At 45.2% G+C, this 16,554-nt stretch overlaps 1 protein-coding gene across 6 annotated transcripts in view; it reads right to left on the reverse strand.

Annotated features, from left to right (window-relative positions):
• The window catches only part of BCLAF1 (BCL2 associated transcription factor 1), a 163,949-nt gene that overhangs the window by 11,278 nt on the left and 136,117 nt on the right, over positions 1–16,554 (reverse strand). For 4 of the 6 annotated variants that reach the window (XM_029596622.1, XM_029596625.1, XM_029596628.1 and 1 more), the window contains exon 11: positions 15,661–15,810. The exons of the other annotated variants lie outside the window; for them this stretch is intronic. In XM_029596622.1, the coding sequence (XP_029452482.1) occupies positions 15,661–15,810 (150 nt within the window). The remainder of the gene's footprint in view (positions 1–15,660; positions 15,811–16,554) is intronic. 6 annotated transcript variants of the gene reach the window in all.

A 16,554-nucleotide genomic window follows, 5' to 3' on the forward strand; every position in this document is an offset into this window, starting at 1 on the left:
GAGATGATGCCTTCGGAGATCAACTGGTGGGATTCTCAATAAGAGGAATCCGAAACCCTCCTTTTCAAGCTGTCTGAGGTTATCAAAAGCCAATAGTTTATATAAAATTTTAGCTTTCCCTTGACAAGCAAGTTCACCAGCATGGAGTATCAAACACGCACTATAATATCTGGTCCAGTCAAATATTCAAGTTCTGAAGATTACATTGTCGTGATATGCTCAGCAAGACATCAAAAGAATGATGCTACTTCATCAGTACGTGTTTCACCCCCCCCGGAGAAAAAACACACCACATCGGGATGAGTAGCCAGAGGAGAACCCTGGATCTGGTCCCTCAGACATCCCAGAGCGGAGACCTGAGCCTTCAGGGAATTAAGACAACCCTTTCTCAAGGCTAATCTGCAGAAAGGAAAGAACCAGAGTCCCAGACGCTCTTCATTGATCCACTTTCTGAGCTTGGCACCAGGACTCAAACACCTTCCAGACACGTGGATATGCCAGGGACGTGGAGGTTTTATGGGCTCGCAGCAGAGTAGAAATAACCGCCTCCGGATAGCCTTTCTTCCTCAATTGTCGCCTTTCAAAAGCCTGGCTGCAAGACAAAAGCGATCTGCGTGATCAAAAAATATAGGGCCCTGACTAAGGAGATTTGGTAGGTGACCCAGACGCAGGAGCCCATCCAAGGCCAGATTCATGAGGTCCACGAACCAAGGCCGGCGTGGCCACTCTGGAGCCACAAGAATCACTCGTCCTGGGTGAAGTTCTATCCCGCTGATCACCTTGCCCACTACTGGCCATGGGACCACCAGTACATTGACTCCCTCTGTCCATAATCCCTTCTGCGACTGAAAAAGTGCAGTGCCTTGGCATTCACTTGAGTCGCCATCAGGTCCACATGAGGTTTTCCCCACCTTCGAGGTATCAGGCACATGGCAGTTTCGGACAGCTCCCATTCCCCTGGGTCTAGCTGTTGGCGGCTGAGGAAGTCTGCTTGTACGTTGGACGATCCCACAATGTGTGACGCTGCCAACATCTGTAGATGCTACTCTGCCCAGGACATCAGCATATCTGCTTCGAGAGCTACAGGACGATTCCTGGTTCCTCCCTGCCGGTTGATAAAGGCTACGGTTGTCGCATTGTCCAACAAGATCCTGAATGTCTGATTACGCAGGAGGGGGAGGAAGCTCTCCAGAGCTAGCAGAACGGCCCTCGTCGCAAGATGATTGATCGACCAGGGCACCTCCACTGGAGACCACCGGCCCTGAACCTACAGTCTGACATACTGCTCCCCAGCCAGAAAGGCTGGCATCGGTCATTGTCACCATCCACCAGGGTATCTCTAGATCCACCCCGTGTTCCAAATGGCCCTGGGCAACCCACCACGAAAGACTGGACTTGGCAACGTAACGTCTAAGTGGCAGCGGGAGGTAGAATTGCTCCAACAGCGGGTTCCAGCGGGACAGCAAGGCAGTTTGTAGAGGTCTCATATGCGCAAAAGCCCATGGGACTAGTATTGGGCACCGAGGCTTGCAACAAGTTCTGGACTTGGCTGTGCAATTTGAGAATCTTGTCCTCAGAGAGGAAGACCTTGCCCACTCTGGTATTAAAACGCGCTCCCAAAAAATCCAGGACCTGGGAGGGGGGCTAGATGGCACTTGGCAAGGTTGACCACCCAGCCCAGGGACCTTAGGCAACGTAAGACCACATCCACTGCCTGTGAGCATAGGTCCGTAGACTACCAAAATCCCCTCCCTTCCTTAGGGCCATTCTTTCCCTGTACGTACCTGATCAGTCCAGACTGCTGGGTTTTGCCTCCCCTCCAGCAGATGGAGACAGAGAACGTTTCACAGGCACCACCATTTAACCTGGTGTACCACCTGCTGCTCCTCAGCATTTTTCTGTCTCCAGCACATGGAGGTGATGCAAAACCTGCGGTTCTGACTCAAGTGTTACTTAAAAAAAAAAAAGAAGACAGTTTAAGGGAAGAAGCGGCCTCCCAGGGAGTAGCTAGGACCTGGTGAATATAAATCACATAAAAATACATATCAAGAACAGTAAAGTGCAACCTGTGTTAGACAAAGCAAAGTTGCTTACCTGTAACTTATGTTCTCCGTGGACAGCAGGATAAATCAGTCTCGTCTAGTTGTGCGTGTGTTATCTGGCTGCACTAAAAATTAAATATTTATTAACTAAAGTGAGAAAAGCCTAGAAAGCTTTTCTGGTCATACAAAGCCGGCACAACACAGACATGCACAAGACGCCTTCAGTCAGATCAATTTATGAGAAAAAAAATGTTCAATTCCAAGGAGAGGTAAGAGTACATGTGACCGATTTATCCTGCTGTCCACAGAGAACAAATATCGGTAAGCAACTTTGCTTTATCTATGGACAAGCAGAATGAAATCAGGGCCACATAAGGGGACTCCCAAGCTAAGTGTTGTCTTGAAATTTTCTACCCACTCTCTCCTTAAGACAACACACAACTAGGTGACTGGCAGGAAGAAGTTGAACAAAAATTCTGAGTCCGTATTTAAACAGACTTCTTCACACAGACTGTCCAAATTTACTATCACAACGTGAGTCAGTGTCTAACCAATACTGGGAGGTAAATGGATGCACAGAATTCCATGTAACAGCTTTACATATTTTTTCAATTGAAGTAGAGAAAGTGAATTATAGATGCTGCCATTGCTCTTAACTGTGCTTTTAAATAATCCTTTTAGCATAGTAAAAGGAGGCAGTGTCAAAAATTCAAATTGCAATTGTATGTTTGTGTAATTAAAAGATGAAGAGATAGGCACATTTAACATCTCTTTAGTTCTGTCATTGTAAAAAAAAAAAAAATAGTATTCTTACTATCTAATATATGCAAGGTTGATTCAAATCAGAGTATGAGGTCAGGGTAAGAAGATCTGAAGAACAGTCTGATATATGGGGAAAATTAGTTTATATTTTCAAAAGTAGTTTTGGATATGTAAAAATACTGTTGCAGAATTTTGTGTACATTAAGTCACTAGCACTTGATGTTCACTGACTATTGTTCCAGAGATGACTGCAATAAGGAATACTACTTTCCAGGTTAAATATTTGATAGAAGTATTTATGGGCTCAAAAAGTGGTCTCATCAGCTGTGTGAGGACCACATCAGAATCCAGGACAGTGCAGGTGATATTATAGGAGGCTCTAAGGTGAAGTAGACCTTTCATAAAATGAGTTACTAGAGGATGGAAAGAAACTTTTTCCTTCCTCTTGTACTAAAACGAACTCTGCTGGGATAAACAGAGGATACCTAGTGGCTAGAGGATAGAAATGAGGTAACTATACTGAAGGTGTATCATTTCTACATGGGAATAACCTGCACGGAGCAGCAGATATTACCCTTAACATGGGGGTAACCTGCAAAGCATGGGGGTAACTTGCACAGAGCGGAAGTTACTATCCTAAGCAAATTACTGGGCAGACTGGCTGGACCAACTGAGTCATTATTTGCCATCATTTACTATGTTACTATGAATGAATTTGTTTTCAAGCCAGTTTTGCATAGGTGGAAAAGATAGTCTACTAATTTTAGTAGAAGGTAGGAGAAGGAATTTAAGTCCTTATTTATCCATCATAAATCTTTTTGACTTGAAAGCATACAAGGTTCTGGTTGATGATATTCTTGATGCATGGGAACACTTGAGAAACACTGAACAAGTGAAAGAGAAAACTACTCTTGCTTCAACATCCATGTTGACAGAACTAAGGAATGAATATTTGAATGAAGCAAGGTACTTTGGTTCTCTAACAAGGGTGGAAGAGGGTTCAGTCAAATTGGATGCCTTACAGAAAAGAGAAGAGGAGCTACCTCTTTCTCTGGATCAGGAAGCTATTAATATCATAGTTACTTGATCTTCCTTTAATTTCACCAAGATCTTGACTATTAATGATAACTGAAGACAGACAAAAAATTGTCATTTCCCCACTGTATCAAGAAGGCATTCTGTGTGGAAACTCCTTCAGAGCAGAATGCTTGAACTTAGTTGTTGAAATGGATAGCAAACACGACTACAAAAGTTTAGTCTTCCCCAAACAGGAACTTATTTTTTATTTAAGACTGGGACACTGGCAAAGGTCTCTGTAAGAAGTCAAAACCTGACTTTACAATCAAAAGACAGGTTTCTTTCCTTTGCAGTCATGTGACCACAATCTTAGAGGCAGTGTTTGTGATTATGGAGTGTAATTTTTTTTCTGATATAAGAATTGCCCCTTTTGAGAGAATGCTTGTAATCTCTTGTTAATGGGGAGAGTCTATAGTTGCAAAAGATTGATTGTAATGTGGAGCAATAGTCCTTTATGAGGTTCACTAGCTGCTTTGACTTATGACAACTGTCTCTCCTGTGTAGAGGATATTGGCCAATCATGGATATCTTCCCTTAGAACTGAGGCTCTGAGCAAGGTCATTCTACGACCCCCTTATGAACAGGACTGAACCTATAACTGCACTGTTGAGCGTATCACATATGAAATGCATGAGATGTTTACCACACATTTCCTGCAGATAGTAAATTAAGAAAATCTTGTTTATTTGCAGGGAGAGAATAGGTATTTGTGTAATTGCTCTATAACAGCAATTACAGAGACTACATATACTGAACCATAAAATACTGATAGGAAGATATGAGAAGAGAGCATGGTATTTTGGAATAATTTCCTGCTGAATATATGCAAGGTTCATTGATCCTTTCCTGCAGGAACTGAAGAATGAATCCTTATTTTTACAACTTTTGTTTTTTTACAGCTGACTCTACCTTTAGAGTTTATTTAGTCTTCTCAAAACCAGGAATTGCTTGTTCTTGGTATTATCTAGATTCCTCAGACTGAAGAGGCAATGAGTAGGGTCTCCCAGATTTTCATTTGAAAGTCTTTTTAGAATTTGATGGACCCAAACTGATACAGAATCTTTAAGCACATTAAGATACTTCAAAAATCCTAGCATGGGGTCTCTTGATTCATCCTCCTCTTGTAACTCAAAAGGAATTGCTTACATCTTCTTGACAAATATCAGGAAGGAGAGGTCTTCCAGAGGCAAAGTATTCCTAGCTGGGGATGGTGAAGGGTCAGATGGCAGATGCACTGAGGCATCGCTGGCCCTTCACTCTGGAACGCCCTGCCTTCAAACCTACGCCTAGAACCATGCACCTTCAAATTCAAAAAGAAGTTAAAAACCTGGTTATTCAAACGAGCCTATCCAGACTAACCTCCCCCCCCCCCCCCCCCCCACCACCTTTATTTTTATCATGCCCCCCGCATAGGTCTAAAACGTCATTCGTCGTCCCTTTCACCCCCCTATGACGACTGCACTTTTTAACCCCCGCAGAGGCAATCCTATCCTTTCCTTATATTAAGGACTCCCCTTTGTTCCTTATTGTTAAGGACGCCTTTGTTTACTTGTTGTTACTTTTCTACTCTGCACTTGTGTGACTCCCCCTCCCAGTTGTAACTCCCTGTTAACATGTAATTTCCATCTGCTGTTCAAATGTAAACCAGTATGATGTCCCCACTAATACCGGCATATAAAAGTCTCTAAATAAATCTTTCAGAATCCAATTCCATGGATCCATAATCAATGTCCTATGAGTGATATGACTGAACAGGGTTCAAGAAGAGATGTATTCATTGAACAATGATATGGCATATGTGTTCTTAGGAGCAACCCTATGAGGAAGTGGAGGAAATGCATTGTTAAGGCTGAACAACTTCTCAGTGTAGTATTCGGTGTTGTGACAGATTGAGGTTGAACTGTCAGTACTGAAGAGTACTGATGAGTTTTCAAATGAAGAGATTCTAGTATAGATTGCACCTGTGAAGAAACTGGCATCAAAGTGAAGAGTATTGGTGCATTTGGCATTAAATCTGTTTGAAGAATATCGAGATGCCAAGCCTCAATATTATGTACCATTCTATACAAATCGTTTTCGTGTACCACTCCATTTTCCTGATCAGTTGAAAGAGAAGATCTATTAAATATAATACTCATCTGTTTAGAATTTATAATTAAATTATTTCTCTTCTATTCTGCTGAATAGAAATAAAGAGTTCACACCAATAAGCTTCACTACAATTGCATATCTTATAATGGATTCACACTTATGAAGTTTCCTTCCAGCAGCCCCACATGGGGCATGCATACTGATATTTGCTTCTAATTCACTTGCTCCTACCTTCCTGCATTAGCCTTACTTCTCCCAGAAAGCAGCTGCATGCAGAACACTGCTCTTCTTTCTGACATCACTAACATCTGAATTTGAAGGAGTGATTGCCTCTTATCACCGATGTGTCATAGCTACCTGTTCCCTGTAAGTACCCGGATCAGTCCAGACTCCTGGGTTCTGTCCACTCACCAGCAGATGGAGGCAGAAAAGGTTCCAACTGACTCCGCTCCTTCTGTGAAGTGCACCTACAGTACGTCAGTATTTTTCTGCCTCTAGCAGATGGTGGAGGTGCAAAACCTACAGTCCGGATTTTAGTCAGTTTAAAAAAAAAAAAAGTTTTTGTGAATTGCTATTTTAGTTCTTTAATCAGTTAGTACAACTGAGTTAAACATTTTTTTTTTTAAAGATTTTCTCAAGGACAGTGAGCTTCATTGGTAAGCTGACCTTAGCCTCCCAGGGTTCAGCAGGTCCTGAGAGGACCATCCCCCCTGGTATTAGAGGCTCTTGGCTTTAAGAGTTGAGAATTCTTCGGCCCACATTGCTGCAGCACTTTGGGGTGATACCGGGGAGCCCGGTTCACTCACCCCGCAGAGCAGAAGACAGTCTTCAGGTTGTATTTAAAAAAAAAAAAAATCTTTTTTGAGTTAATAAAGCAAAGCAAATAACTTTTTGGGCTGTATTCTCTCCCGGACAAAATTTCTCTTTACCTTTTGTTGAGTCAGGCAGCCAGCGGGTTTTGTTTATTTTTCTTTAGTTTTTTCTCTCTCTTCAGCCAATTCGTGTTTAAAAATGCTGCGCGGTCCGGCCTGCCTTGCGTGTGGAGACACGTGGGCGAGAGTGTCCCGTGACGGCTTGTGCTTCCTCCTGCCTCCCTGGGGAGGAGGGATCTTCAGGGGCAGCTGCCAGTGCCATTTTACCCTCTCTCCATCGCTCTGCTTGCCGGGAGCGCCCAAATCTTTCTACAGCTGTTCTGTTCCCGCTTAGTGCAGGAACGGAAGCCATTTTGGGCTCCTTTCGCGCTGCACCACTCCCAACAGAGGGAGGAGGGGTTTCTCCTCCTCCGCAGCAGCATTTAATCTCTGAGGGAGGCTTTTTCCTTGCTGATACTGCTGCTGCTGGTGAGGAGAGTCCTGAGAGGACTTCAGACTCCTCTTCTTTTTCCTCTGACTTCTGTTTTTACATAAGGCATTTAAAGCCAGCAAATCTTTTAAAAAGAATCCTGAGGGGATTTCCCATAAATCAGCAGCCAAAAGTGCAAAGTCCTCTACGGGGATGCAGACTCCTAAGGTTAAACATTCTCTTAGGACTTTGGTGTCTCGGACCCTAGAAGAGACTTCTACTGATACCTCGGACAGATGAGGGGGACCCTAGCGGCAATCCTCCTCAGGACTCGTTCCCCTCTCCGGGTTCTCACGTGGTCGAAGGCAATGACCCTAAGGTGGTCCGTCTCTTTAGAAAGGAGGAGCTCATCCCCTCATTCCTGCTATTCTTGAGGAATTGGGAATTGATTCACTGCCTGAGGACTCTCGTATGGGCTCAGTTGACCCGGTCACGGTTGGTCTTCGGGGGCGAGCCCACTCTTTTCCTTTTCATCTTTCTGTCACAGACTTATTATTTCGGGAATTGGACACTCCTGATTTGGGCTTATAGGTCAACAAGGCCATGGATAAGCTATATGCTCTGCCTGAGGATGCTTTAGATCTTCTACGTGTTCCCAAGGTCGATGCTGCTGTATCTGCTGTCACCAAAAAGACTACAATCCCGGTTACAGGTGAAGCATCTCTCAAAGATCTTCAAGATCGTAAGTTAGAAGTCCAACTAAAAAGAATTTTTGAAGTAGGCTCTGGGAGTACAATCCGCTAAGTGCAGCAGTTTCGCCTTAAGGGCAGGGCTCCACTGGGTTCAACTCTTGCAGAGTAATTCTTCTGAGTCGAAAGCTATTCATGCTGGGCGTTTGGAAGCCTCTGTTGCTTACAGTGCTGACACTCTTTATAATTTGTTGCGTACTTCAGCCAGGTCAATGGTTTCGGCTGTCTCTGCCCGCAGGCTTCTCTGGTTGAGAAACTGGTCTGCGGATGTCTCTTCCAAAGCCCAATTGGGATCTTTGCCTTTCAAGGGTAAACTTCTTTTTGGGAAAGATCTTGAGGACTTAAATCCTTAGGAGAGAATAAAGTTCATCGTCTGCCTGAGGATAGGCCCAAAACAAGGGGGTCGTTGCCTTCCAGATCTAGTTTCCGAGGGAATCGTAGATTTCGCTCCTCCCGCTCTTCAGGTTCTTCCTTTCGGCAACAGCCAGCTAGACAGCAGTCCTGGACTCAGTCCTTTCGAGGACGTCGCTTTGGGAGATCTGGTCCCTCCCAATCTTCTGGTGGAGCGAAAACTTCAATGAGATGAGGCCGGTCTGTTCCTCGGTTCCGGTAGTGGGAAACAGTCTGTCTCTCTATTTTGAGGAATGGACCAAATAACATCGGATCAATGGGTCCTCACTATGATAAAACAAGGCGCCCTCGTGACCGTTTTCTCGCGTCTCCATGTTCTTACGCTCAAAAGTGTCAGGCAGTGCAGGACACCTTACATAGTCTGAGAGCTTGGAGCCATCATGCTGGTTCCTCCATCGGAACAACGAAAGGGCCGTTATTCCATCTACTTCGTTGTACCCAAAAAAGACTGCACATTTTGTCCCATTCTGGACCTAAAAAGAATCAATCGATATCTGCGAATTCCAAGGCTTCGCATGGAAACTTTAAGAGTGGTCCTGGCATCCGTTCACAAAGGCGAGTTCCTAGCTTCCTTGGACCCGACAGAGGTGTATCTTCACATACAAATTTGGTCCGACCATCAGAAGTTTTTGCGGTTCTTGATTCTGGGGGACCACTTTCAATTTTGCATGCTTCCATTCGGTCTTGCCACTGCACCCAGGAACGTTACCAAAATAATAGTTGTAGTAGCTGCACAGCTCCGAAGAGAGGGATTCTTTGTTCATCCCTACCTAGACGATTGGCTCATTCGAGCGAAGTTGGAACATCTCTGTCGCTTGGCTGTGTCTAGAGTTCTTCAGCTTCTGTAATCATTGGGCTGGGTTGCCAACCCAGCAAAGAGTCATTTAATACCATCCAAGTCCTTGGAGTTTCTGGGAGCACTGTTCGATACTCGGCTAGGGAAAGTGTCAGATCTGGGTCTTGTTGTCCAAGTCTCCTCCCAAAGACTGGCATTATAGAAACATAGAAATGACGGCAGAAGAAGATCAAATGGCCCATCTAGTCTGCCCAGCAAGCTACGCACTTTATCCATTTTTTCCCTTTTTTTTTTTCTCTCCCACCTGTTACTATTGGCTTCCAGTACCCTCCAGCCCTAATTCCCCTCCACCCCACCACCAATTTAGAGAGCAGCGCCGTATCTGTATCCAAGTGAACGTCCAGCTCAATTAGGGGTAGCAACTGCTGTAACAAGTAGGCCACACCCTTACCCCATACTCTTACCCACCCCTGTTTTTATTTATTTTTGTTTGTTTTTTGTTTTGTTTTTTTTTTTGGAGATAGCAGCCCTCCATTCTTCCGCTCCGTGAAGGTGGAACACCAACTACTGGCCACTGGCATCCCGCTCTGTGAATGCCTCTGTGGCTACTGCCGCTCCGTGCAGTGATTTGCTGCCTCCTCTTTGTTCACGCCCTCTAGACTTGATGGATCCACAGTGTTTATCCCACGCCCCTTTGAAGTCGTTCACAGTTTTAGACTTTACCACTTCCTCCGGAAGGGCATTCCAGGCATCCACCACCCTTTCCGTGAAGAAATACTTCCTGACATTGGTTCTTAGTCTTCCTCCCTGGAGCCTCAGCTCGTGACCTCTGGTTCTGCTGATTTTTTTCTGACGGAAAAGGTTTGTCGTTGTCTTTGGATCATTAAAGTTTTTCAAGTATCTGAAAGTCTGAATCATATCACCCCTGCTCCTCCTTTCCTCCAGGGAGTACATATTTAGATTGTTCAATCTCTCCTCGTATGTCATCCGATGAAGACCCTCCACCTTCCTGGTCGCCCTTCTCTGTACCGCCTCCATCTTGTCCTTGTCTCTTTGTAGATACGGTCTCCAGAACTGAACACAGTACTCCAGGTGAGGCCTCACCAAGGACCTGTACAAGGGGATAATCACTTCCCTTTTCTTACTCGATATTCCTCTCTCTATGCAGCCCAGCATTCTTCTGGCTTTTGCTATCGCCTTGTCGCATTGTTTCACAGACTTCATATCGTTAGACACTATCACCCCAAGGTCTCTCTCCTGCTCCGTGCACATCAGCCCTTCTCCCCCCATCGAATACAGTTTATTCGGATTTCCACTCCCCATATGCATGACTCTGCACTTCTTGGCATTGAATCTCAGCTGCCATATCTTCGACCACTCTTCCAGCTTCCTTAAATCCCTTCTCATTCTCTCCACTCCTTCCGGCGTGTCCACTCTGTTGCAGATCTTAGTGTCATCCGCAAAAAGACAAACCTTACCTTCTATCCCGTCCGCAATGTCGCTCACAAATATATTGAACAGGACCGGTCCCAACACCGATCCTTGTGGTACACCACTTAAAACCTCCCTCTCTTCAGAGAGAGCTCCATTTACCATCACACATTGTCTTCTGTCCGTCAACCAGTTTGCAATCCAGGTCACCACCTTGGCACTCACTCCTAAGCTTCTCATTTTATTCACCAGTCTCCTGTGCGGGACCGTATCAAAAGCTTTGCTGAAATCCAAGTAGATGACATCGAGTGCTCTTCCTCGATCCAATTCCTTGGTTACCCAGTCAAAAAAGTCAATCAGATTTGTCTGACAGGATCTTCCCCTGGTGAATCCATGCTGCCTCTGGTCCAGCAATTCTCCCGACTGTAGATAGTTCACTATTCTCTCTTTCAACAGTGACTCCATTACTTTTCCCCACTACTGAAGTGAGGCTAACCGGTCTGTAGTTACCAGCCTCCTCTCTGTTCCCACTCTTGTGAAGCGGAACCACCACAGCTCTTCTCCAATCACTCGGCACCACTCCCGTTTCTAGGGATCTATTGAACAGGTCACACAGCGGACCCGCCAGCACATCTCTGAGCTCCCTCAGTATCCTGGGATGAACCTCATCAGGTCCCATGGCTTTGTCTACTTTCAGTTTCCCCAGCTCTTCCCATACATTTTCTTCTGTAAATGGAGTTACATCTACTCCACTCCCCTCCAGTATCTTGTTAACTAGGAACGGTCCTTCTCCAGGGTCCTCCTTCGTGAACACAGAACACGAAATATTAAACAGAAGTATTTGTTTAATATTTCTGCCATTTCTTCGTCTCTCTCCACACATTGATCCTTTCCACCTTTCAATTTCACTATACTACTTTGAACTTTTCTCTTTTCACTGATGTATCTGAAAAATGTTTTGTCACCTCTCTTTACTTCCTTGGCAATCCTCTCTTCTGCTTGACTTTTTGCTCTCTTGATTAATTTCTTTGTCTCCCTCAGTTCTACCAGATATTCTTCTTTGTGCTCCTCTCTTTGGGATCTTTTGTATTTCTTGAACGCTGTTCTTTTAGCCTTTATTTTGTCGGCCACCTCCTTTAAGAACCAGATAGGTTTCATTTTTCTTTTGCTTTTCTTTACTTTTCTAACATATAGATTAGTTGACTTGGCATTTGCTCCTTTTAGATTGGTCCACTGTTGATCCACATCTCTCACATTCTCCCAGCCTTTTAGTTCTTCCTCCAGGTACTTCCCCATTTCATCAAAGTTTGTGTTTTTGAACTACAGGTTCTAGGCTCCATTGCTTCCACTTTGGATTTAGTTCCGTGGGCCATTGCTCATTTGAGACCGCTTCAGTCAGCATTGTTCTCCGCTGGAATACGGTGTCAGAACAATTTCATCTTCCCCTTCCTCTTACAGACTCTGCTCGTTCCAGTCTCGGTTGGTGGCTCCTATCGCAGAATTTGCGTCGTGGAGTAGACCTAGAGGTTCCAGTTTGGACAGTAGTCACGACGGATGCCAGCCTGTCCGGCTGGGGTGCTGAATGTCTCGACAAGTCTGTTCAGGGCCAATGGTCACCAGTGGAATCTCGTTGGTCAATCAATCCTTTCGAGACCAGAGTGGTGAGGCTAGCCTTATAGGCCTTTCTATCGCTTCTGCAGGGGAAGTCCGTCAGAATCCTTTCCGACAATGCGACGACAGTGGCTTATATCAACCGCCAAAGGGGAACCAAGAGCCAACCGGTCTCGTTCGAGGCTCAGCTGTTGATAGCATGGGCGTAAAAACATCTCCTTCGCATTGCAGTGACTTACATCGCTGGGCTCGACAAAGTTCAAGCAGACTTTCTCAGCCGTCATTGTCTAGATCCCGGGGAGTGGGAACTTTCCGAGCAGGCATTTCATCTCATATGCAAAAAGTGGTCCACGCCAAGCATGGCCCTGATGGCAACGTTCCGGAACTCCAAGGCTCCCCCCCGCTTCTTCAGTCGACGTCGGGAGCCAGGGGCAGAAGGAGTAGATGCCTTGTTTCTTCCCTGGCCAATGAACGTTCTGCTAAATGTGTTTCCTCCCTGGCCTCTCATCGGCAAGATTCTTCGGCGCATAGAATCTTATCCGGAGGTAATTCTGGTAGCTCCGGAATGGCAGAGACGTCCTTGGTTTGCAGACCTTGTCAACCTCATAGTGGACGGTCCACTTTGCTTTTGGGACCTTCCAAATCTTCTCTGCCAAGGTCCCGTTTGTTTGGAAGAGGTAGATCGCTTCTCTCTAGCAGCCTGGCTTTTGAAAGGTGTCGTTTGAAGGATAAGGGTTATTCTGATGTGGTGGTCACTACTCTTCTCAGGTCTAGAAAAGCCTCTACTTCCCTGGCTTATGTCAGGGTTTGGGGAGTTTTCAAATCCTGGTGTGAGGAGAATCAAGTGGTTCCTACTCTGGCTTTGATTTCTGACATTTTGTCTTTTTTGCAGGCTGGTCTGGCTAAGGGCTTATTCCTGCAGCTCTCTCAGGGTACAGGTGGCAGCTCTAGGTTGCTTCCATGGGAAGATAAAAGGAGTCACCCTGGCCTCTCTGTTGCGACCGTCGCTGCCCGTCTCCACTCTGCCCTCCTTACCTCCTCGGCGACTCCCTCTTGCTCAAGTGGAAGGTTGGCTGCCGCAGCGTCATTCTGCCGTCTTCCTCCGGCGTCCCCGGAGCGGCTCGACGCTGCAATCTGCCATGATTCACAAGGGCCTAAGGGCACACGCGCGGCCCCGACTGATGTACCAACAGTGGCGCGAACCTCAGGGGCATCCCCCTGAGATGACGTCATCCGTACCGGATATAAGGTCTCTGAAATCGCTAACTAATCGAGTTAGCAAGGATAGGGTTACTCTGCCTCCTCGGACTTACCAGGGGTACCCGCTCCTCGGGGGCCTCGCTCTCTCTTTGTTTTTCAGGTCAGTCTGGAAATGGTACTCGTTCCTCGAGGGCCCATGTTCCCGGACTGGTTGCTGAATACCTCTTCTGCCTGGAAGTCATCGCTGCCTACTACACCAGTGAGTCACCATCTCTCTCTCAGAGCTTTCCCTAGTACCAGGTACTCGCTCCTCGAGGGCCTAACTCATTCCAACACCGGGGCTACTTCTATGAAACTATTTTGTGTGAGTGTTACTATCAAGGTTCGGTACCGGAACTCTGCATACCCTGCCTACTCACTATATTTAGTTTCTCTACAGCTCTGCTATCCTGGGATCGCTGTTCCAGTATCTGAGGGACTACAGCCCAGCCGGGCGCTTCCAGCTCACTACTGCCACCTCTGGTGGTTCCATATACTGTTTAATAAAAGAACTAGTGTGTCTCTTTAATAAAAGAACTTAGTCCGGTGGCAGATGGCCGGGGGTGTGGCCATCTACCACCGGACTAAGGATCCATCCTCAACTACCACAAATAACACTCTCAACCTGATGTAGCACGTTTTCTTCGGGGGGGGGGGGGGGGGGGGGGGGGGCAAAACACTTGTGCCTTTCAAAAATCCTTGCCCTTCATGGAGTTTAAATTTGGTTCTTAAAACCCTTTGAAAAGGGCTACTCTTAAAGATCTTACGTTAAAGGTGATTTTTCTGGTGGCTATTTCTTCGGCCCGTAGGATTTCTGAGCTTCAGGCTTTATCTTGTAGAGAACCATTTTTAAGAATTACAGATTCTGGAGTTTCTTTGAGGACTGTTCCGTCCTTTCTTCCAAAGGTGGTTTCTTCTTTTCACTTGAATCAGTCGACTGATCTGCCATCTTTTCCTGATTCACAGCAGTCTGATCCTCTGTCTAGAGATTTGAGAACGCTAGATGTGCAGCAGTCTCTATTGCGTTACCTCGAGGTCACTAATAGTTTCTGCATGTCTAACCATTTTTTTGTGCTCTGGAGCGGTCCCAAGAGAGGGCACAAAGGGCTACTATAGCCAGATGGCTAAAAGAAGCTATTGGTTCAGCATGCATACTTCATGGTCGGTCTCTTCAGTCTGGTCTCCATGCTCACTCTACTCGGTCTCAAGTAACTTCCTGGGCGGAGTGTCAGCAAGCATCTCCGCAAGAGATTTGTAGGGCAGTGACTTGGAAGTCTTTACATACCTTTGCTAGACATTATCGCCTGGATGTTCAGGCTCCAGGATCTGGGGGTTTCAGTGAAGTGGTGATCCGAGCGGGACTCTCAGGGTCCTACCCTATGTAAAGGAGCTCTGGTACATCCCAGGAGTTTGGATTGATCCAGGTACGTACAGGGAAATGAAAATTTGTTCTTACCTGCTAATTTTCGTTCTTGTAGTACCACAGATCAGTCCAGAGTCCCGCCCATTTTAGCTTAGAGATAACGGACAGTCCGCTCATTCTTATTTACTTTGCAGATAATTATTTCAGATTCAATGATTGTTCTATGTTGTTAGGTGCTCTGCTGCTGTTTGGGTCAGTGAGTCTAATTCAGGGAATGTTCTCCCAGTTTTTAGCAGTTAGCTATTTAGTTGGGTTTTTTAGTTTTTCTGCTTTGTTACATTTAAATACGGACGTACTGTAGGTGCACCTCACGGAAGGGGCGGAGTCAGTTGGAACTTTTTCTGCCTCTATCTGCTGGTGAGTGGACAGAACCCAGGAGTCTAGACTGATCCGTAGTACTACAGGAACGAAAATTAGCAGGTAAGAACCAATTTTCCTATACTTATTTAGGTATTAACAGTATGGCAATCTTCCTACTTCCATTCACTGCAGGCCTTAAAACTTTCTGTTCTCTAGAAACTAGTAAGATCAGCATAGTAGATGATGGCAGGAAAAAAAACCAATCAACCCATCTAGTCTGCCTAGTTATCCTGTCTACACCACTAAAGATACATCCCAGTTGCCATCGAGGGTGTGTGACCACTTGCAAGCTTTCTCTCCCTTTTTATTACATGTCATTTATGTACTGAGATGTGTATGGTGAAAGAATGAACTCAGAAGAAATAAAATTAGCTCTCCAGCACCCACCAAGAAGTATTTCTTGCTCTTTGGGGTATATTCAGGATCCCATTCCTCTTCCTTCGGTCTCTTTTGAAAAGTTGTGTTTGAGTTACTAGGACCAGTATTTGTTCCAGCAAAAACTCCTCTGGCTCTCCCTCTGCCTCTAATTCGAAACTGCTAAATAATTTTTATTGAAGTATTTAGTTAGATACACAGTGAGAAAACAATGCATGCGTAAAAAACCTGCCATACTAATCAGAACTAATTTTCCTTTTTGTTGGTGAAAGAAAAATACCCTCAAGACTAAAACTTAATGCAGTTTCACCATTACATATTACCAAACATAACTGTTTACCCAGTTTGCTCATTTCAGTCTATCTACTATGTCACTGCAGACCCTAATTCATCTCCAATTTTCCCCTTGATGCCCCTACAACTGCCCTCTATCTGCTCCAAGCATGTATGAATTTTGGCACTGGTTTGGTCAACATTGCTTCTGCTAGTATTCTTATTCTACACATCTACCACTTTCAGTAAAGCAGTATTTCCTAACATTTTAAAACCTCCCTCCTACCTTCATATGACATCTTGACGCAGTAGTCAAGCAAAAATGCACTACTTTTCAACCAGAATTCTTCACTTTCAGTGACCTTCCATTACTGGAAAGAATACATATCATCAGGTTTGGATTACATTTTTTGTGTCCTGGAACTATCAAAAAATCTCCCTTCCTCATTCCTTTCCCTGGGAAGGCATCCACACCAGGGTGGAATAGTGCTGGGGATGATTTTGATCTCTAGTGTCAGCAGTTAATAACAGAATCATTGTAGAGACTGCAAGCCAGGTTTGCACTTACAAGTGCCTCCCTCACCACCAGAGGTTCCCTTTGTAACAGAAAGCTCAGGCAGCAAGGCTGATGTG

This window comes from Rhinatrema bivittatum, chromosome 3 (assembly GCF_901001135.1).
Source record: "Rhinatrema bivittatum chromosome 3, aRhiBiv1.1, whole genome shotgun sequence".
In the NCBI taxonomy this organism is placed as follows: Eukaryota; Metazoa; Chordata; class Amphibia; order Gymnophiona; family Rhinatrematidae; genus Rhinatrema; species Rhinatrema bivittatum.